Below are 22,072 nucleotides of genomic sequence, written 5' to 3'. Positions count from 1 at the left end.
TTATAAAGAAAAGATACAGGGTTTTTTCCCCTCCTGATTAAAAAAGCACTCGCCTTCTGTTGGCGGCCATCACTACTTCCCAATGTCCTGTATTCACAGATATGACCAATACTAAACCATCATCGACTGGCCCACAGTCCAATCTAGGGGAGACAACTCAGACAGAACAAACATCCAAGCCAGGGGAGACAACCAAGCCAGCTGCTGGTACCAAGAGAAAGAGGAAAATGACAGAGGAGTTCTCTTGCAGTCCACTGTTTGCTCTGCCCCCTCGACTGAAGAAGAAGGGCTTCGTCTCATCAGCAAGTGCTTCATCTTTGCATGGTACAGTGTTTTGTTGTTATTTTTTATGTTTTAATGTTTTATGTTTGTTATGTTGTCTTTTTTTCTTGTAATTGTATATTCTGTAATGTCATTTTAATGGCCTGAGGGATTTTATAAGAGAATATGTATGGTATAAGCTATTTTATAAGCATGGGTACCTGGGAGCATGGCAGTTTTTCTTACATAGCCAATAGTGAATGCCTGTGAACAACAAATTATGAGTCAAAATCTGGGAGAATGGCATGATTCGTGTGTGTTAAGTGTAGTCCTTGATCAGCCTAACGTGATTCATGTACGTTATGTGTAGTCCTTGATCAGCCTAACGTGATTCATGTACGTTATGTGTAGTCCTTGATCAGCCTAACGTGATTCATGTACGTTATGTGTAGTCCTTGATCAGCCTGGCGTGATTCATGTACGTTAAGTGTAGTCCTTGATCAGCCTGGCGTGATTCATGTACGTTATGTGTAGTCCTTGATCAGCCTGGCGTGATTCATGTACGTTAAATGTAGTCCTTGATCAGCCTGGCATGATTCATGTACGTTAAGTGTAGTCCTTGATCAGCCTGGCATGATTCATGTATGTTAAGTGTAGTCCTTGATCAGCCTGGCGTGATTCATGTACGTTATGTGTAGTCCTTGATCAGCCTGGCGTGATTCATGTACGTTAAGTGTAGTCCTTGATCAGCCTGGCGTGATTCATGTACGTTAAATGTAGTCCTTGATCAGCCTGGCATGATTCATGTACGTTAAATGTAGTCCTTGATCAGCCTGGCATGATTCATGTACGTTAAGTGTAGTCCTTGATCAGCCTGGCGTGATTCATGTACGTTAAGTGTAGTCCTTGATCAGCCTGGCGTGATTCATGTACGTTAAATGTAGTCCTTGATCAGCCTGGCATGATTCATGTACGTTAAGTGTAGTCCTTGATCAGCCTGGCGTGATTCATGTACGTTAAATGTAGTCCTTGATCAGCCTGGCGTGATTCATGTACGTTAAGTGTAGTCCTTGATCAGCCTGGCGTGATTCATGTACGTAAAGTGTCGTCCTTGATCAGCCTGGCGTGATTCATGTATGTTAATTGTAGTCCTTGATCAGCCTGGCGTGATTCATGTACGTTAAGTGTAGTCCTTGATCAGCCTGGCGTGATTCATGTACGTTAAGTGTAGTCCTTGATCAGCCTGGCGTGATTCATGTACGTTAAATGTAGTCCTTGATCAGCCTGGCATGATTCATGTACGTTAAGTGTAGTCCTTGATCAGCCTGGCGTGATTCATGTACGTTAAATGTAGTCCTTGATCAGCCTGGCGTGATTCATGTACGTTAAGTGTAGTCCTTGATCAGCCTGGCGTGATTCATGTACGTAAAGTGTCGTCCTTGATCAGCCTGGCGTGATTCATGTATGTTAATTGTAGTCCTTGATCAGCCTGGCGTGATTCATGTACGTTTAGTATCGTCCTTGATCAGCCTGGCATGATTCATGTGCGTAAAGTGTCGTCCCTGATCAGCCTGGCGTGATTCATGTACGTTTAGTGTAGTCCTTGATCAGCCTGGCGTGATTCATGTACGTAAAGTGTCGTCCTTGATCAGCCTGGCGTGATTCATGTATGTTAATTGTAGTCCTTGATCAGCCTGGCGTGATTCATGTACGTTTAGTATCGTCCTTGATCAGCCTGGCATGATTCATGTGCGTAAAGTGTCGTCCCTGATCAGCCTGGCGTGATTCATGTACGTTTAGTGTAGTCCTTGATCAGCCTGGCGTGATTCATGTACGTTAAGTGTCATCCCTGATCAGCCTGGCATGATTCATGTACGTTAAGTGTCGTCCTTGATCAGCCTGGTGTGATTCATGTACGTTAAGTGTAGTCCTTGATCAGCCTGGCGTGATTCATGTACGTTAAGTGTAGTCCTTGATCAGCCTGGCGTGATTCATGTACGTTAAGTGTAGTCCTTGATCAGCCTGGCATGATTCATGTACGTTAAGTGTCGTCCTTGATCAGCCTGGCATGATTCATGTACGTTAAGTGTAGTCCTTGATCAGCCTGGCGTGATTCATGTACGTTAAGTGTAGTCCTTGATCAGCCTGGCGTGATTCATGTACGTTAAGTGTAGTCCTTGATCAGCCTGGCGTGTTTCATGTACGTTAAGTGTAGTCCTTGATCAGCCTGGCGTGATTCATGTACGTTAAGTGTAGTCCTTGATCAGCCTGGCGTGATTCATGTACGTTTAGTATCGTCCTTGATCAGCCTGGTGTGATTCATGTACGTTAAGTGTAGTCCTTGATCAGCCTGGCGTGATTCATGTACGTTAAGTGTAGTCCTTGATCAGCCTGGCGTGATTCATGTACGTTAAGTGTAGTCCTTGATCAGCCTGGCATGATTCATGTACGTTAAGTGTCGTCCTTGATCAGCCTGGCATGATTCATGTACGTTAAGTGTAGTCCTTGATCAGCCTGGCGTGATTCATGTACGTTAAGTGTAGTCCTTGATCAGCCTGGCGTGATTCATGTACGTTAAGTGTAGTCCTTGATCAGCCTGGCGTGTTTCATGTACGTTAAGTGTAGTCCTTGATCAGCCTGGCGTGATTCATGTACGTTAAGTGTAGTCCTTGATCAGCCTGGCGTGATTCATGTACGTTTAGTATCGTCCTTGATCAGCCTGGCATGATTTATGTGCGTAAAGTGTCGTCCCTGATCAGCCTGGCGTGATTCATGTACGTTTAGTGTAGTCCTTGATCAGCCTGGCGTGATTCATGTACGTTAAGTGTCATCCCTGATCAGCCTGGCATGATTCATGTACGTTAAGTGTCGTCCTTGATCAGCCTGGTGTGATTCATGTACGTTAAGTGTAGTCCTTGATCAGCCTGGCGTGATTCATGTACGTTAAGTGTAGTCCTTGATCAGCCTGGCGTGATTCATGTACGTTAAGTGTAGTCCTTGATCAGCCTGGCATGATTCATGTACGTTAAGTGTCGTCCTTGATCAGCCTGGCATGATTCATGTACGTTAAGTGTAGTCCTTGATCAGCCTGGCGTGATTCATGTACGTTAAGTGTAGTCCTTGATCAGCCTGGCGTGATTCATGTACGTTAAGTGTAGTCCTTGATCAGCCTGGCGTGTTTCATGTACGTTAAGTGTAGTCCTTGATCAGCCTGGCGTGATTCATGTACGTTAAGTGTAGTCCTTGATCAGCCTGGCGTGTTTCATGTATGTTAAGTGTCGTCCTTGATCAGCCTGGTGTGATTCATGTGCGTTAAGTGTCGTCCTTGATCAGCCTGGCGTGATTCATGTACGTTAAGTGTTGTCCCTGATCAGCCTGGCATGATTCATGTACGTTAAGTGTAGTCCTTGATCAGCCTGGCGTGATTCATGTACGTTAAGTGTAGTCCTTGATCAGCCTGGTGTGATTCATGTACGTTAAGTGTTGTCCTTGATCAGCCTGGCGTGATTCATGTACGTTAAGTGTAGTCCTTGATCAGCCTGGCGTGATTCATGTACGTTAAGTGTAGTCCTTGATCAGCCTGGCGTGATTCATGTGCGTTAAGTGTAGTCCTTGATCAGCCTGGCGTGATTCATGTACGTTAAGTGTAGTCCTTGATCAGCCTGGCGTGATTCATGTACGTTAAGTGTCGTCCTTGATCAGCCTGGCATGATTCATGTACGTTAAGTGTCGTCCTTGATCAGCCTGGCGTGATTCATGTACGTTAAGTGTAGTCCTTGATCAGCCTGGCATGATTCATGTACGTTAAGTGTAGTCCTTGATCAGCCTGGCGTGATTCATGTACGTTAAGTGTAGTCCTTGATCAGCCTGGCGTGATTCATGTACGTTAAGTGTAGTCCTTGATCAGCCTGGCGTGTTTCATGTATGTTAAGTGTCGTCCTTGATCAGCCTGGTGTGATTCATGTACGTTAAGTGTTGTCCTTGATCAGCCTGGCGTGATTCATGTGCATTAAGTGTCGTCCTTGATCAGCCTGGCGTGATTCATGTGCGTTAAGTGTAGTCCTTGATCAGCCTGGCGTGATTCATGTACGTTAAGTGTAGTCCTTGATCAGCCTGGCGTGATTCATGTACGTTAAGTGTAGTCCTTGATCAGCCTGGCGTGTTTCATGTATGTTAAGTGTCGTCCTTGATCAGCCTGGTGTGATTCATGTACGTTAAGTGTTGTCCTTGATCAGCCTGGCGTGATTCATGTGCATTAAGTGTCGTCCTTGATCAGCCTGGCGTGATTCATGTACATTAAGTGTCGTCCTTGATCAGCCTGGCGTGATTCATGTACGTTAAGTGTTGTCCTTGATCAGCCTGGCGTGATTCATGTGCATTAAGTGTCGTCCTTGATCAGCCTGGCGTGATTCATGTACATTAAGTGTCGTCCCTGACAGTGCTTTCCACAGGATTTTTGTTATGTGCCCCGGGGCTGATAGGGATGGTTCGGGAGTGGTGTCCCCTCCCGACGTTGATTTTTTTTTAAATTTAACATGTCAATTCACGTTATGTGGTGCGTTATAACTCAAAGAAAAACAGCGTCAAAAGACATCATTTGGTGCGCTATGACTCTTTAAAAAAATCCCCCAGTCATTTAAAAATATATATAATTTTTTATATTGTTTAATATTTTTAAAACTTTCCCGCACAGATAGTAAAATCCCCACTCGAACAATACCCCAATACATCCGTTTCAACCCGACTCTATTGCTGTATACTTACTACTTTTCAAGTTCCTATTTATTACCCGATAATCCTGTTTGTTCCTTTTTTATTAATCACTTTCTGGTAAATATTTTCGATAAAAGCTCTCAATTATTTCTTTAACACAAACCTTGCCATTTTTCGATAGTATCAAATAAATTTTAAGTGAGTATTTATAGATTTGATGAAATATTGCCTCTGAACATGCGTCAATCCCCTGACGTGTTGTGTGCTTGTTAAAACGCTCAATACACTAACGCTTTCTATGCAAATGACGCGACGTTGTACATGCTGCATAATGTTCACGCTTAATTGAAAAAAAGATTTGACACAAAATAAATTTGCACTGCTAATTTGAAGCAAAAATATTTTAACGTTGCGGTCACATTTACATTCGGAAGTGTGTTTTGGATTAAAAACAGGTTAACATCGACTTACGGGAATGAGTTTCAGGTTACAAATTTAATTATTCCCATTTGAGATTTCAGCAAATATTAACAGTTGCGTTATGAATTCAACGATAATTTGTTTAAACACTATACGAGAAAAATAAATGTTTTGATGGAATTATGCATGAAATTCACATTGTCCACGAGGATTACGGCCGGTTGCCATCATCAGTCTTTTAAGTATCGATTATCGGACGAAACAGTGTGCGTAATTAATTCAACAAAAATTTGTTAAAGCGCATTATGTGTCGAATAAATGTCGAGGTGAATCAGTTCTATAAATGGACATGATGAAATATACATGTACTGGAATTAAATTGTTATCGCATAATTGTAACCGGGATTCATTTGCACAACTTACTCGCTATAAGTAATTAATTGTTTACCACTTGCAATTAATATCTCGTAATAATTTTGAGTCATAGGTAACACTTGTTTACAATAAAAAGTTGTGATGATGATGCCCGAAACCGTCTTTAATGTACAGTACTGTACTAATTACCGGTTTTATATTACGTAAATGGTACAACTTCTTGCTAATCAAGCTGCGATAAACTCTTACTTCGTAGCCGACATCAATAAAAAATAATGGTCGATAGTTAACCCCGCCCTCATAAGCATTCGCGTAACCGATTGGACGATGAACATCACAGTTTGACGACTGGAAAGTTACCAGATACATCCTTGTCAGCATTTAAATGACTGTGTATTGTGGCTAGAATAATCGATACGCGCGTCATGCTATTCTGTTATCAGTGGATTATCCATTACCCCATGTGGTGTTTATTGCAATTACTTGTGAAAGTAGGTACCGAGTGCTCTTTTAAAGCAGGGAATATTGATACATGTACACTGATAGAGAAACCTGATTTGTTTTGACAATGTCCACTTTCTTCTACTGAAAAATACACTGTTTGGAAAATTTCAAGCGCCCCGGGGACTCTGATTTCGAAATTCAAGCGCCCTGGCAAGGGATCGTTAAATGGCCTGTGGAAAGCCCTTGTTCCTGATTAGCCTGAGCATTCATGTGCGTTAAAGTATCGTCCCTGATTAGCCTGAGCATTCATGTGCGTTAAAGTGTCGACCCTGATTAGCCTGAGTATTCATGTGTGTAAAGTACCGTCCCTGATTAGCCTGAGCATTCATGTGTGTTAAGTACCGTCCCTGATTAGCCTGAGCATTCATGTGTGTTAAGTACCGTCCCTGATTAGCCTGAGCATTCATGTGTGTTAAGTACCGTCCCTGATTAGCCTGAGCATTCATGTGTGTTAACTACCGTCCCTGATTAGCCTAAGCATTCATGTGTGTTAAGTATCGTCCCTGATTAGCCTGAGCATTCATGTGTGTTAAGTACTGGCCCTGATTAGCCTGAGCATTCATGTGTGTTAAGTACCGTCCCTGATTAGCCTAAGCATTCATGTGTGTTAAGTACCGTCTCTGATTAGCCTAAGCATTCATGTGTGTTAAGTACCATCCCTGATTAGCCTAAGCATTTATGTGTGTTAAGTACCGTCCCTGATTAGCCTGAGCATTCATGTGTGTTAAGTACCGTCCCTGATTAGCCTGAGCATTTATGTGCGTTAAAGTGTCATCCCTGATTAGCCTGAGCATTCATGTGTGTTAAGTACCGTCCCTGATTAGCCTAAGCATTCATGTGTGTTAAGTACCGTCCCTGATTAGCCTAAGCATTCATGTGTGTTAAGTACCGTCCCTGATTAGCCTGAGCATTTATGTGCGTTAAAGTGTCATCCCTGATTAGCCTAAGCATTTATGTGTGTTAAGTACCGTCCCTGATTAGCCTGAGCATTCATGTGTGTTAAGTACCGTCCCTGATTAGCCTGAGCATTCATGTGTGTTAAGTACCGTCCCTGATTAGCCTGAGCATTTATGTGCGTTAAAGTGTCATCCCTGATTAGCCTGAGCATTCATGTGTGTTAAGTACTGGCCCTGATTAGCCTGAGCATTCATGTGTGTTAAGTACCGTCCCTGATTAGCCTAAGCATTCATGTGTGTTAAGTACCATCTCTGATTAGCCTAAGCATTCATGTGTGTTAAGTATCGTCCCTGATTAGCCTGAGCATTCATGTGTGTTAAGTACCGTCCCTGATTAGCCTGAGCATTTATGTGCGTTAAAGTGTCATCCCTGATTAGCCTGAGCATTCATGTGTGTTAAGTACCATCCCTGATTAGCCTGAGCATTCATGTGTGTATAGTATCGTCCCTGATTAGCCTAAGCATTCATGTGTGTTAAGTACCGTCCCTGATTAGCCTGAGCATTCATGTGTGTTAAGTATCGTCCCTGATTAGCCTGAGCATTCATGTGTGTTAAGTATCGTCTCTGATTAGCCTAAGCATTCATGTGTGTTAAGTATCGTCCCTGATTAGCCTAAGCATTCATGTGTGTTAAGTACCGTCCCTGATTAGCCTGAGCATTTATGTGCGTTAAAGTGTCATCCCTGATTAGCCTAAGCATTCATGTGTGTTAAGTATCGTCCCTGATTAGCCTAAGCATTCATGTGTGTTAAGTACCGTCCTTGATTAGCCTAAGCATTCATGTGTGTTAAGTATCGTCCCTGATTAGCCTGAGCATTCATGTGTGTTAAGTACCGTCTCTGATTAGCCTAAGCATTCATGTGTGTTAAGTATCGTCCCTGATTAGCCTGAGCATTCATGTGTGTTAAGTACCGTCCCTGATTAGCCTAAGCATTCATGTGTGTTAAGTATCGTCCCTGATTAGACTGAGCATTCATGTGTGTTAAGTACCGTCCTTGATTAGCCTGAGCATTCATGTGTGTTAAGTACCGTCCCTGATTAGCCTGAGCATTCATGTGTGTTAAGTACCGTCTCTGATTAGCCTGAGCATTCATGTGTGTTAAGTACTGTCCTTGATTAGCCTGAGCATTCATGTGTGTTAAGTACCGTCCCTGATTAGCCTGAGCATTCATGTGTGTTAAGTGTCGTCCCTGATTAGCCTAAGCATTCATGTGTGTTAAGTACCGTCCCTGATTAGCCTAAGCATTCATGTGTGTTAAGTACCGTCTCTGATTAGCCTGAGCATTCATGTGTGTTAAGTACCGTCTCTGATTAGCCTAAGCATTCATGTGTGTTAAGTATCGTCCCTGATTAGCCTAAGCATTCATGTGTGTTAAGTACCGTCTCTGATTAGCCTAAGCATTCATGTGTGTTAAGTACCGTCCTTGATTAGCCTAAGCATTCATGTGTGTTAAGTATCGTCCCTGATTAGCCTGAGCATTCATGTGTGTTAAGTACCGTCCCTGATTAGCCTGAGCATTCATGTGTGTTAAGTATCGTCCCTGATTAGCCTGAGCATTCATGTGTGTTAAGTACCGTCTCTGATTAGCCTAAGCATTCATGTGTGTTAAGTACCGTCCTTGATTAGCCTAAGCATTCATGTGTGTTAAGTATCGTCCCTGATTAGCCTGAGCATTCATGTGTGTTAAGTACCGTCTCTGATTAGCCTAAGCATTCATGTGTGTTAAGTATCGTCCCTGATTAGCCTGAGCATTCATGTGTGTTAAGTACCGTCCCTGATTAGCCTAAGCATTCATGTGTGTTAAGTATCGTCCCTGATTAGCCTGAGCATTCATGTGTGTTAAGTACCGTCCTTGATTAGCCTGAGCATTCATGTGTGTTAAGTACCGTCCCTGATTAGCCTGAGCATTCATGTGTGTTAAGTACCGTCTCTGATTAGCCTAAGCATTCATGTGTGTTAAGTACCGTCCTTGATTAGCCTGAGCATTCATGTGTGTTAAGTACCGTCCTTGATTAGCCTGAGCATTCATGTGTGTTAAGTACCGTCCTTGATTAGCCTAAGCATTCATGTGTGTTAAGTACCGTCCTTGATTAGCCTGAGCATTCATGTGTGTTAAGTACCGTCCCTGATTAGCCTGAGCATTCATGTGTGTTAAGTACCGTCTCTGATTAGCCTAAGCATTCATGTGTGTTAAGTACCGTCCTTGATTAGCCTAAGCATTCATGTGTGTTAAGTACCGTCCTTGATTAGCCTGAGCATTCATGTGTGTTAAGTACCGTCCCTGATTAGCCTGAGCATTCATGTGTGTTAAGTACCGTCCCTGATTAGCCTAAGCATTCATGTGTGTTAAGTACCGTCCCTGATTAGCCTGAGCATTTATGTGTGTTAAGTATCGTCCCTGATTAGCCTGAGCATTTATGTGTGTTAAGTATCGTCCCTGATTAGCCTGAGCATTTATGTGTGTTAAGTACCGTCCCTGATTAGCCTGAGCATTCATGTGTGTTAAGTACCGTCTCTGATTAGCCTGAGCATTCATGTGTGTTAAGTGTCGTCTCTGATTAGCCTAAGCATTCATGTGTGTTAAGTATCGTCCCTGATTAGCCTGAGCATTCATGTGTGTTAAGTACCGTCTCTGATTAGCCTAAGCATTCATGTGTGTTAAGTACCATCCCTGATTAGCCTGAGCATTCATGTGTGTTAAGTACCGTCTCTGATTAGCCTAAGCATTCATGTGTGTTAAGTATCGTCCCTGATTAGCCTGAGCATTCATGTGTGTTAAGTACCGTCCCTGATTAGCCTGAGCATTTATGTGTGTTAAGTACCGTCCCTGATTAGCCTGAGCATTCATGTGTGTTAAGTACCGTCTCTGATTAGCCTGAGCATTCATGTGTGTTAAGTGTCGTCTCTGATTAGCCTGAGCATTCATGTGTGTTAAGTATCGTCCCTGATTAGCCTGAGCATTCATATGTGTATAGTACCGTCCCTGATTAGCCTGAGCATTCATGTGTGCGTTAAGTGTCTTCCCTGATTAGCCTGAGCATTCATGTGTGTTAAGTATCGTCCCTGATTAGCCTAAGCATTCATGTGTGTATAGTACCGTCCCTGATTAGCCTGAGCATTCATGTGTGTTAAGTACCGTCCCTGATTAGCCTGAGCATTCATGTGTGTTAAGTACCGTCTCTGATTAGCCTAAGCATTCATGTGTGTTAAGTACCGTCTCTGATTAGCCTAAGCATTCATGTGTGTTAAGTACTGTCCTTGATTAGCCTGAGCATTCATGTGTGTTAAGTACCGTCCCTGATTAGCCTGAGCATTCATGTGTGTTAAGTACCGTCCCTGATTAGCCTAAGCATTCATGTGTGTTAAGTACCGTCCCTGATTAGCCTGAGCATTTATGTGTGTTAAGTATCGTCCCTGATTAGCCTGAGCATTTATGTGTGTTAAGTATCGTCCCTGATTAGCCTGAGCATTTATGTGTGTTAAGTACCGTCCCTGATTAGCCTGAGCATTCATGTGTGTTAAGTACCGTCTCTGATTAGCCTGAGCATTCATGTGTGTTAAGTGTCGTCTCTGATTAGCCTAAGCATTCATGTGTGTTAAGTATCGTCCCTAATTAGCCTGAGCATTCATGTGTGTTAAGTACCGTATCTGATTAGCCTAAGCATTCATGTGTGTTAAGTACCATCCCTGATTAGCCTGAGCATTCATGTGTGTTAAGTACCGTCTCTGATTAGCCTAAGCATTCATGTGTGTTAAGTATCGTCCCTGATTAGCCTGAGCATTCATGTGTGTTAAGTACCGTCCCTGATTAGCCTGAGCATTTATGTGTGTTAAGTACCGTCCCTGATTAGCCTGAGCATTCATGTGTGTTAAGTACCGTCTCTGATTAGCCTGAGCATTCATGTGTGTTAAGTGTCGTCTCTGATTAGCCTGAGCATTCATGTGTGTTAAGTATCGTCCCTGATTAGCCTGAGCATTCATGTGTGTATAGTACCGTCCCTGATTAGCCTAAGCATTCATGTGTGTTAACTACCATCCCTGATTAGCCTGAGCATTCATGTGTGTTAAGTATCGTCCCTGATTAGCCTAAGCATTCATGTGTGTATAGTACCGTCCCTGATTAGCCTGAGCATTCATGTGTGTTAAGTACCGTCCCTGATTAGCCTGAGCATTCATGTGTGTTAAGTACCGTCTCTGATTAGCCTGAGCATTCATGTGTGTTAAGTACCGTCCCTGATTAGCCTGAGCATTCATGTGTGTTAAGTACCGTCTCTGATTAGCCTAAGCATTCATGTGTGTTAAGTACCGTCTCTGATTAGCCTGAGCATTTATGTGTGTTAAGTACCGTCCCTGATTAGCCTGAGCATTCATGTGTGTTAAGTACCGTCTCTGATTAGCCTGAGCATTCATGTGTGTTAAGTACCGTCTCTGATTAGCCTAAGCATTCATGTGTGTTAAGTACTGTCCTTGATTAGCCTGAGCATTCATGTGTGTTAAGTACCGTCCTTGATTAGCCTGAGCATTCATGTGTGTTAAGTACCGTCTCTGATTAGCCTAAGCATTCATGTGTGTTAAGTACCGTTCTGATTAGCCTGAGCATTTATGTGTGTTAAGTACCGTCCCTGATTAGCCTGAGCATTCATGTGTGTTAAGTACCGTCTCTGATTAGCCTGAGCATTCATGTGTGTTAAGTACCGTCCTTGATTAGCCTAAGCATTCATGTGTGTTAAGTACCGTCTCTGATTAGCCTGAGCATTCATGTGTGTTAAGTATCGTCCCTGATTAGCCTAAGCATTCATGTGTGTTAAGTACCGTCTCTGATTAGCCTGAGCATTCATGTGTGTTAAGTACCGTCCTTGATTAGCCTGAGCATTCATGTGTACGTTAAGTGTCTTCCCTGATTAGCCTGAGCATTCATGTGCGTTAAGTGTCTTCCCTGATTAGACTGAGCATTCATGTGTGTATAGTACCGTCCCTGATTAGACTGAGCATTTATGTGTGTTAAGTATCGTCCCTGATTAGACTGAGCATTTATGTGTGTTAAGTACCGTCCCTGATTAGCCTGAGCATTCATGTGCGTTAAGTGTCTTCCCTGATTAGACTGAGCATTCATGTGCGTTAAGTACCGTCCTTGATTAGCCTGAGCATTCATGTGTGTTAAGTACCGTCCTTGATTAGCCTGAGCATTCATGTGTGTTAAGTACCGTCCTTGATTAGCCTAAGCATTCATGTGTGTTAAGTACCGTCCCTGATTAGCCTAAGCATTCATGTGTGTTAAGTACCGTCCCTGATTAGACTGAGCATTCATGTGTGTTAAGTATCGTCCCTGATTAGCCTAAGCATTCATGTGTGTTAAGTACCGTCCCTGATTAGCCTGAGCATTCATGTGCGTTAAGTGTCTTCCCTGATTAGACTGAGCATTCATGTGTGTTAAGTATCGTCCCTGATTAGCCTGAGCATTTATGTGTGTTAAGTACCGTCCCTGATTAGCCTGAGCATTCATGTGTGCGTTAAGTGTCTTCCCTGATTAGACTGAGCATTCATGTGTGTTAAGTACCGTCCCTGATTAGCCTGAGCATTCATGTGTGTTAAGTATCGTCCCTGATTAGCCTAAGCATTCATGTGTGTTAAGTACCGTCCCTGATTAGCCTGAGCATTCATGTGTGCGTTAAGTGTCTTCCCTGATTAGACTGAGCATTCATGTGCGTTAAGTACCGTCCTTGATTAGCCTGAGCATTCATGTGTGTTAAGTACTGTCCCTGATTAGCCTAAGCATTCATGTGTGTTAAGTACCGTCCCTGATTAGCCTGAGCATTTATGTGTGTTAAGTACCGTCCCTGATTAGCCTGAGCATTCATGTGCGTTAAGTGTCTTCCCTGATTAGCCTGAGCATTCATGTGCGTTAAGTGTCTTCCCTGATTAGCCTGAGCATTCATGTGCGTTAAGTGTCTTCCCTGATTAGCCTGAGCATTCATGTGTGTTAAGTACCGTCTCTGATTAGCCTGAGCATTCATGTGCGTTAAGTGTCTTCCCTGATTAGCCTGAGCATTCATGTGCGTTAAGTGTCTTCCCTGATTAGCCTGAGCATTCATGTGTGTTAAGTGTCTTCCCTGATTAGCCTGAGCATTCATGTGTGCGTTAAGTGTCTTCCCTGATTAGCCTGAGCATTCATGTGTGCGTTAAGTGTCTTCCCTGATTAGCCTGAGCATTCATGTGTGCGTTAAGTGTCTTCCCTGATTAGGCTGAGCATTCATGTGTGCGTTAAGTGTCTTCCCTGATTAGCCTGAGCATTCATGTGTGCGTTAAGTGTCTTCCCTGATTAGCCTGAGCATTCATGTGTGCGTTAAGTGTCTTCCCTGATTAGCCTGAGCATTCATGTGTGCGTTAAGTGTCTTCCCTGATTAGCCTAAGCATTCATGTGTGCGTTAAGTGTCTTCCCTGATTAGCCTGAGCATTCATGTGTGTTAAGTGTCTTCCCTGATTAGCCTGAGCATTCATGTGTGTTAAGTACCGTCCCTGATTAGACTGAGCATTCATGTGTGTTAAGTACCGTCCCTGATTAGCCTGAGCATTTATGTGTGTTAAGTACCGTCCCTGATTAGCCTGAGCATTTATGTGTGTTAAGTACCGTCCCTGATTAGCCTGAGCATTCATGTGTGTTAAGTGTCTTCCCTGATTAGCCTGAGCATTCATGTGTGTTAAGTGTCTTCCCTGATTAGACTGAGCATTCATGTGTGTTAAGTACCGTCCCTGATTAGCCTGAGCATTCATGTGTGTTAAGTACCGTCCCTGATTAGCCTGAGCATTCATGTGCGTTAAGTGTCTTCCCTGATTAGCCTGAGCATTCATGTGCGTTAAGTGTCTTCCCTGATTAGCCTGAGCATTCATGTGTGTTAAGTACCGTCTCTGATTAGCCTGAGCATTCATGTGTGCGTTAAGTGTCTTCCCTGATTAGCCTGAGCATTCATGTGTGTTAAGTACCGTCTCTGATTAGCCTGAGCATTCATGTGTGTTAAGTACCGTCTCTGATTAGCCTGAGCATTCATGTGCGTTAAGTGTCTTCCCTGATTAGCCTGAGCATTCATGTGTGTTAAGTGTCTTCCCTGATTAGCCTGAGCATTCATGTGTGCGTTAAGTGTCTTCCCTGATTAGCCTGAGCATTCATGTGTGCGTTAAGTGTCTTCCCTGATTAGACTGAGCATTCATGTGTGCGTTAAGTGTCTTCCCTGATTAGCCTGAGCATTCATGTGTGTTAAGTATCGTCCCTGATTAGCCTGAGCATTCATGTGTGTTAAGTGTCTTCCCTGATTAGCCTGAGCATTCATGTGTGCGTTAAGTGTCTTCCCTGATTAGACTGAGCATTTTTGACAGACTTATTCAGGGACAACACTTTCTGCTTTTATGGTATTTTTTGTTTAAAAATAGTATCCTCTACTTGAAAATCATGTAAACCAAAATTGTCTGCCCAGGTTAGCCTGTGTTGACTACATGGACCAATCTGAGAAGATATTCGACGCCCATCCATTCAGCCCCATTTTTCCAAGTTAGGCTTATATATATATATATATATTTTCTCTCTGATAGGCGTTTCTTGTTTGATTTAATTATTTTTAATTTGTTTAGCAGTCACATAAACAACCAAGCTATGTAATATGGAATTTTTACACCCATTATTGCTGCTTCTTCCTGTATTTGCGCGATGATTATCTGAGATATTAACTCTATGATTCTACATTCTCAAATCTTTTCTATAAAGAAGGAATGTAGTTGACAATTGTTAATAGTTTTATTTGATCGTTCGTCAAAAAGTTGTAATTTTGTTACTCTTGTATCTTCAATGCAATTGAGTAATTAAATAGTAATTAAATTGAATGCGTTTTAATTCCCTTTTATTATTGTTTAATTTGAGTTACAATGCTATGACGTTAAATTTTATTTACACTTAAATGTATTATGAATATTGCTGGGCCAAGTGTGAGGTTGAGCGCTCTATAACCAGGTTTAAACCCCCAATGCTTTGCATTGACCGTTCCAAGGCGGTGACCCCAGCTTTATTCATATTTTGTGTTTATGTTGGTTTGTATTGTGCTGTATTGTGCTGTTTTGTACTGTTTGGGCAATCGGTCACTTGCCTTAAATAAAGGACCAACTAATTGTTTTTAATGAAAATTCAATACTGCTCCAGCAGCTGGAGTTTCACTTCTTTATATTATATACAACATGTTTATTTTGGGGTATTAATCATTACTGAATTTACTCTTACAAAACTTTGTGTTGCAGATGTCAAAGAAAATGTTACAGACAAGAAGGGCAGCCACTCTAAGGAGGATGATCTTGTCAATTCTGCCTCCCAGTTACAGAGAAGTAAGATATGAGCCTCCTTCATGTACAACTGATCTTAATGCATATGTGTGACATGTCATCCTAGATTTGTCTGTGCAGTCTGCACAGGCTTATCAGGGACTACACTCTACTTTAATGATTTTTTTGTTCTTCGAAACACGAAGATGGAAGTCTTCGAAACAAAAATACTGATAAAGTGAAAGTGTTGTCCCTAATCACTCTGTGCAGAATACACAAGCAAATTTGGGACAACACACAATTATGCATTAAGCCAATTTTCCTTGAATGAGGCTCATACATGAACTGTACCTAACAGAGTTTGTCAAAGGCATCTCAAAGGTCTGATTTGTTGTACCGTCCTCAACTTAAGTCTGAAAGTTATTTAGGGCTTAATTTACATTTCATAATAAATATGGCATTCAACATTCCCTGTCATGGAGGTTTTGAGAGTTAGAGAGTTTGTCATACAAACTTTACAAACCTCTAGATCGGTTGTACCTTTACTCTAAACTCTTATCATTCATAATGAAAACTGGGCTTATGGTTGTGGAAGAATCTAAGGAATTTGTGGAGGGATTCAACATTAAGAACACAATAAAATGAATATGATGTTGTTATACATGTAAGTGCACAAAAACCAGGTCCTTAGGTGCAAGTTCAAGATCACAGTTCAAGGTAAAATATCACATTTAGGAAATTAGAACTTGGCATTTTGGCAGGGTCATATGGTATTTTTTTGCTTATATGGTTATGTTACTGTAGATGAAGAGTTCCTCTCCACTTTGAACACATCGTCTGTAAAGGATCTCCAATCACTTCAAACTGTAGGAGCCAAGCGTGCCAAACTGATCTTCGAGTGGCGAGAAACCTATGGTGCATTTACTCAGGTATGGAGTAAATAACTACGGTACAAAGAATAACCTTATTATAAATAAACATAAAATGATCAGTGGTCCGGGAATATTGAGTTAAATTCATGTATGTAAAGTTTCGACCCATATAAGCCTGTGCATGCTACACAGGCTAATGTGGAACAACATATTCGGCTCTTTTGCTATTATATGATAAAGAAAGTCTCTTCTAAGCCAAAATGCAATATAGGTGCAAAGTGTTGTCTCTGATGAGCCTCTGCAGACTGAACATGCATTAAGCCCCATTGGCTAAGTAAAAAGCTTCTCTAAAATATGTGTTTTGGCCCAAAATTATTTCATTTAGTTTTTACAATCTTTGTATACTGTACAAGTCTTCAGGTCTCCATGCTTAAGGTTGATTATTCATGGTAATATAATTCCATGCTTTACAGAGAAATACAGATAAATTGTATTTCTGCAGCGCTCTATAATTTGTTAATGCCTAGGAGGATTTTAATATTACTTAAAATTATTCCCCCCCCCATCACCAATTTAAGGTCTCTCTTGTGCATGTTAAATATTTATTTTACTAATTACTAAACGTTCACAGTCTCTATTGATGAGAAAATTTTGAAATATTTCCATTTTACTGTTTTTTTTTACTCAGTTTAGAAACAAGCAAGGTCATGTTTGAAGATGTTAAGAACAAAAATATTAATTGCAGGACCAATACATTATGTTATTCATTATTTGAATTATGTTTTGTTACATATTGAAAAAGGTGTACTATCACTCTTATGTTAACCTTAAATTTCACAATAAAGGTTTGTAAAATGTAAATTGTCTAATATCATAGAGAAGAAAAACCCCTCCCACTCCAAAACCTACCTCATAACACACTCAATGATTAATGATGTTTTCTTGAGGAACTCTCTGCATGTTCAACATTAAATAAAATGAATGTCATTACAAATGATAAGCCAAAATCGAACTTTCAGTTTGGTAGTAATTTGCATTAAATTTGTTTTTGGTTCATAAGTTGTCTCTTATATCCAGCTGCAATATGTGTTGACATTTTAAATGGTTGTCCTTAACAATAATTACTGTTTTTAGAAGTTCATACAAGGGGAAACACAATTCTGACAATATGTTTTATAGCACAACCCTAGACTACCACTAAATGCCAGAACCCAAAGTTTTCAAAGATCTCATGACAATTATATTTTAAGACTGAATCTTTTAGCTTAAAAAAATCGTTATGTTACTTTAATGAAGGAAATATGAAAGATACATTATCCAAGAAAATAAATGAAATTACTGAGTAAAAATAGAAGCTGAGCATATATGCTATTTTTCCCCTAAAAATATTTAGTAATGTTATTTTTAGGTACACATTTAGGTAAATTGGGCTTATGATATCTACGTATTTATGTATAATGACACTTAATACAATAAAAAAAAATTTAAACATGTTTTATCAGTTCTGTGATTGTTGCAGGCATCAGACTTGTTGAAGATTCCAGGCTTTACAGAGAAATACCTGCAAAAACTGTTGCATGTGAGTGCATTGTCTTGGAATCATTGTGTAGAAGTGGTTTATAGAGAAAGCATCTCAAATATGTCACACCCTTTACCTCTTAGATACGTATTTTGACGCATTTGTATAATTAGAAAGTTAAATTTAATTAAAGACCTTTCTTAATAGATTCAAGTTTTAAAGCTTCATGTCCAACCTTTAAATACTGATAAGCAGCAAACAGCATAAAACCTGAACAGACTGTGAGTTACTTGGCTGTTCTGGTTTTATGCTATTTGCACATAGCCATTTTCACTTAGCGTCTAAGTGGGAATGGGTTAATGTTAACTGCCCTACTAAAATTCATAATTTTTCTCTATTTTTTTGTTTTTAATGCACATAATGAACGTTATTCCAAAGACTTTTATTTGTTACAAAACTCCACACTAATCACTGAGTGTAATGTACACTAATCACTGAGTGTAATGTGGACTAAACTGTTAACATGCCTAATTGTTGTCACAAGTGTCATGTTTTCTTCTTACAGAGTAACCTGGTCACAGTTTAACAGCAAGCTGCACAGAATACTCGTCTGGTCATAATGGTCACAGTTTAACAGCAAGGTGCACAGAATACTTTTCTGGTCATCATGGTCACAACTTTCAATGTGTTAAGAGACAAGTTTTAACACTCTGGGCACTAGAAAGCAACCTGTACATATCATACCTGTAGATGTTTATGTGTAGACTGCCCATATAGGGATGTGCTGCCATTGTCTGCTCTTTAAGCTTCCATAGACCTCATTTGAGTTGGGCTCTGAGATAACCAGGCTTAATGCATGTGCGTAAAGTGTCATCCCATGTTAGTCCCTAATGAGGGACCTTGCTTTCTGCTTTTTAATTAAAAGAAAGTCTTCTCTAAATGAAAATCCAGTCTAGGTGTAAAGTGTTGTGAGCTAAGGCTCATCTGAGAAGCCAGTCTAGGTGTAAAGTGTTGTGAGCTAAGGCTCATCTGAGAAGCCAGTCTAGGTGTAAAGTGTTGTTAGCTAAGGCTCATCTGAGAAGCCAGTCTAGGTGTAAAGTGTTGTGAGCTAAGGCTCATCTGAGAAGCCAGTCTAGGTGTAAAGTGTTGTGAGCTAAGGCTCATCTGAGAAGCCAGTCTAGGTGTAAAGTGTTGTGAGCTAAGGCTCATCTGAGAAGCCAGTCTAGGTGTAAAGTGTTGTGAGCTAAGGCTCATCTGAGAAGCCAGTCTAGGTGTAAAGTGTTGTGAGCTAAGGCTCATCTGAGAAGCCAGTCTAGGTGTAAAGTGTTGTTAGCTAAGGCTCATCTGAGAAGCCAGTCTAGGTGTAAAGTGTTGTGAGCTAAGGCTCATCTGAGAAGCCAGTCTAGGTGTAAAGTGTTGTGAGCTAAGGCTCATCTGAGAAGACCCTTTACGCACATTAATAGTCTGAAAAAACTGGGCATAATGCATGTGAGTATAGTGTCCTCCCAGATTAGCCTGTGCAGTACGCACAGGCTAATCAGGGACGACACTTTCCGCCTAAATTGGATTTTTGCTTAGAAGAGACTTCATTTAAATGAAAAATGTTGTGAAAGCGGAAAGTGTCCACACAGTCTAATCTGAGACGACACTTTATGCACATGCATTATGCCCAGTTTTTTCAGAACGCGACTCAATTAAGCCTGTTTGCTAGTGTGCGACTCATATTATTTGTATACTTTCTTTTTGTATCTCAATTTCCAATATGTGATCATTTCAGGGATGTTATTTCTCATGTGGTTAGCTCATTTCCTTCAGTAATGTTGCCAAAAGGTTCACAAATAAAAGAGTTCTGGTGATCCCTGTAATGGGGGGATGGAGGGATCCCTGTAATGGGGGGATGGGGTGATCCCTGTAATGGGGGGATGGAGGGATCCCTGTAATGGGGGGATGGGGGGATCCCTGTAATGGGGGGATCCCTGTAATGGGGGGATGGGGTGATCCCTGTAATGGGGGGATGGGGGGATCCCTGTAATGGGGGGATCCCTGTAATGGGGGGATGGGGTGATCCCTGTAATGGGGGGATGGGGTGATCCCTGTAATGGGGGGATGGGGTGATCCCTGTAATGGGGGGATCCCTGTAATGGGGGGATGGGGTGATCCCTGTAATGGGGGGATGGGGTGATCCCTGTAATGGGGGAATGGGGTGATCCCTGTAATGGGGGGATGGGGTGATCCCTGTAATGGGGTGATCCCTGTAATGGGGGGATGGGGTGATCCCTGTAATGGGGGGATGGGGTGATCCCTGTAATGGGGGGATGGTATTTTCGTATAATGATGTGTTTCCAAATTGACAAGCCGATAAATTGTTTTAGTTAAATTCTTATACATTTTCAGTAAATGCTATTGTTTATTATAATATTAGTAATAAACCTGTAAGTTGTGTTAAATTTTGGAGATGTCAGAGTTAAGCCATATATTTTTTCATTCTATATCAGCAATATCTGCATCATTATAATATTAATTAAAAAGATTCGACAGTTAATTTAGGACACTGCTTCAACAGATTGGTGAGGCAAATAAATCAATTCAGAGCTATTTTTTTCCTCAATATGAATATGGTTAGATACTTGATCCTAGTAGTAAGAGAATGAAAAGACATCGTATAAACTTGGCCATTGTAAAAAATTGTTTGTTCGGGATAACACAACCATATTCAGGGCATTTTTTGCATTTTGATAAATCGAATTATATATTATCTACTACTACAGTAAAAGACAGTGTATCATGAAAGTAAATCATGTAACACCCACCCCTATATCTTTAAAAGCATTTACAATCATAAATGGAAAATTTGTCTTTGATAGCTGGTTGAAGAGCAACTTTCTTTGAAATAGTGTATTGATAAAAAGAGGTATAAAGACCGTTAATACCAGAATGTCTTTCTTGTGATTATGGTGAAAACAAAATTCTAGACCCAAAAGTTTAATTGGGTTGCTGGATTTTCCTTAACTAACAATTTTTTTAGGATGGCCCTATTAAAAAACATTCATAATACCACACATTCAGGGTATACAGTAGTGCCTATTTCATTAAGTTTACTGACTTTCACATCTTTATTTGTTCATATGAAATGAGCATTTTTCTTTTAAATGTGGGAAAGTATGATTAGAGTATGTTAAATTTGTGTTTATGATAGCTTTTTTATGCCCCCCTTCGAAGAAGAGGGGGTATATTGCTTTGCTCATGTCGGTCTGTCGGTCGGTCCGTCCACCAGGTGGTTGTCAGACGATAACTCAAGAACGCTTGGGCCTAGGATCATGAAACTTCATAGGTACATTGATCATGACTCGCAGATGACCCCTATTGATTTTGAGGTCACTAGGTCAAGGTCACGGTGACCCGAAATAGTAAAATGGTTTCCTGATGATAACTCAAGAATGCATACGCCTAGGATCATGAAACTTCATGGGTAGATTGATCATGACTCGCAGATGACCCCTATTGATTTTGAGGTCACTAGGTCAAGGTCAAAGTGACCCGAAATAGTAAAATGGTTTTCGGATGATAACTCAAGAACGCATATGCCTAGGATCATGAAACTTCACAGGTAGATTGATCATGACTCGCAGATGACCCCTATTGATTTTGAGGTCACAAGGTCAAGGTCACGGTGACCCGAAATAGTAAAATGATTTTCGGATGATAACTCAAGAACGCTTTTGCCTAGGATCATGACACTTCATAGGTACATTGATCGTGACTCATAGATGACCCCTATTGATTTTCAGGTCACTAGGTCAAAGGTCAAGGTCACAGTGACAAAAAACGTATCACACAATGGCTGCCACTACAACGGACAGCCCATATGGGGGGCATGCATGTTTTCAAACAGCCCTTGTTGCTTAAGATTTTGTTGTAATTAGTTATTATCAACCACACATGCTGTCAACTATGTATATATTTAGCTTAATTTGAAATTTTACCTTCTCTGCAGTTTTAATTTGACATGGATTTTAATTTTTACATGTATATACTTAAAGTGAGCCAAACGATTATTTATGCTTTTAGCCATTATTCTTTACATACTTTTGTGCATGATGAAAGTGAATGCTATAAAACAAGTAAAACTATAATAAATTGATGTATTTTA

General features: G+C 40.9%; 1 protein-coding gene across 8 annotated transcripts in view; it reads left to right on the top strand.

Moving 5' to 3' along the window:
* The window catches only part of LOC127831690 (kinesin-like protein KIF22), a 49,440-nt gene extending 29,612 nt beyond the window's left edge, over positions 1–19,828 (top strand). Inside the window, exons 13-19 of one of the 8 annotated variants that reach the window (XM_052356732.1) lie at positions 100–324; positions 15,511–15,594; positions 16,336–16,460; positions 17,923–17,982; positions 18,488–18,968; positions 19,059–19,238; positions 19,284–19,828. In XM_052356732.1, the coding sequence (XP_052212692.1) occupies positions 100–324; positions 15,511–15,594; positions 16,336–16,460; positions 17,923–17,982; positions 18,488–18,508 (515 nt within the window). In that variant the 3' untranslated portion in view covers positions 18,509–18,968; positions 19,059–19,238; positions 19,284–19,828. Of the gene's footprint in view, positions 1–99; positions 325–15,510; positions 15,595–16,335; positions 16,461–17,922; positions 17,983–18,487; positions 18,969–19,013 lie in introns of all 8 variants that reach the window. The other 7 variants (XM_052356760.1, XM_052356756.1, XM_052356747.1 and 4 more) reach the window with 7 other exon arrangements.
* Positions 19,829–22,072: the final 2,244 nt, after the last annotated feature.

The sequence above is a fragment of the Dreissena polymorpha genome, chromosome 1, assembly GCF_020536995.1.
Source record: "Dreissena polymorpha isolate Duluth1 chromosome 1, UMN_Dpol_1.0, whole genome shotgun sequence".
Taxonomy (NCBI): domain Eukaryota; kingdom Metazoa; phylum Mollusca; class Bivalvia; order Myida; family Dreissenidae; genus Dreissena; species Dreissena polymorpha.
The sequence above is the reverse complement of the archived record's forward strand: the minus strand, read 5'-3'. Positions and strand labels throughout refer to the sequence as shown.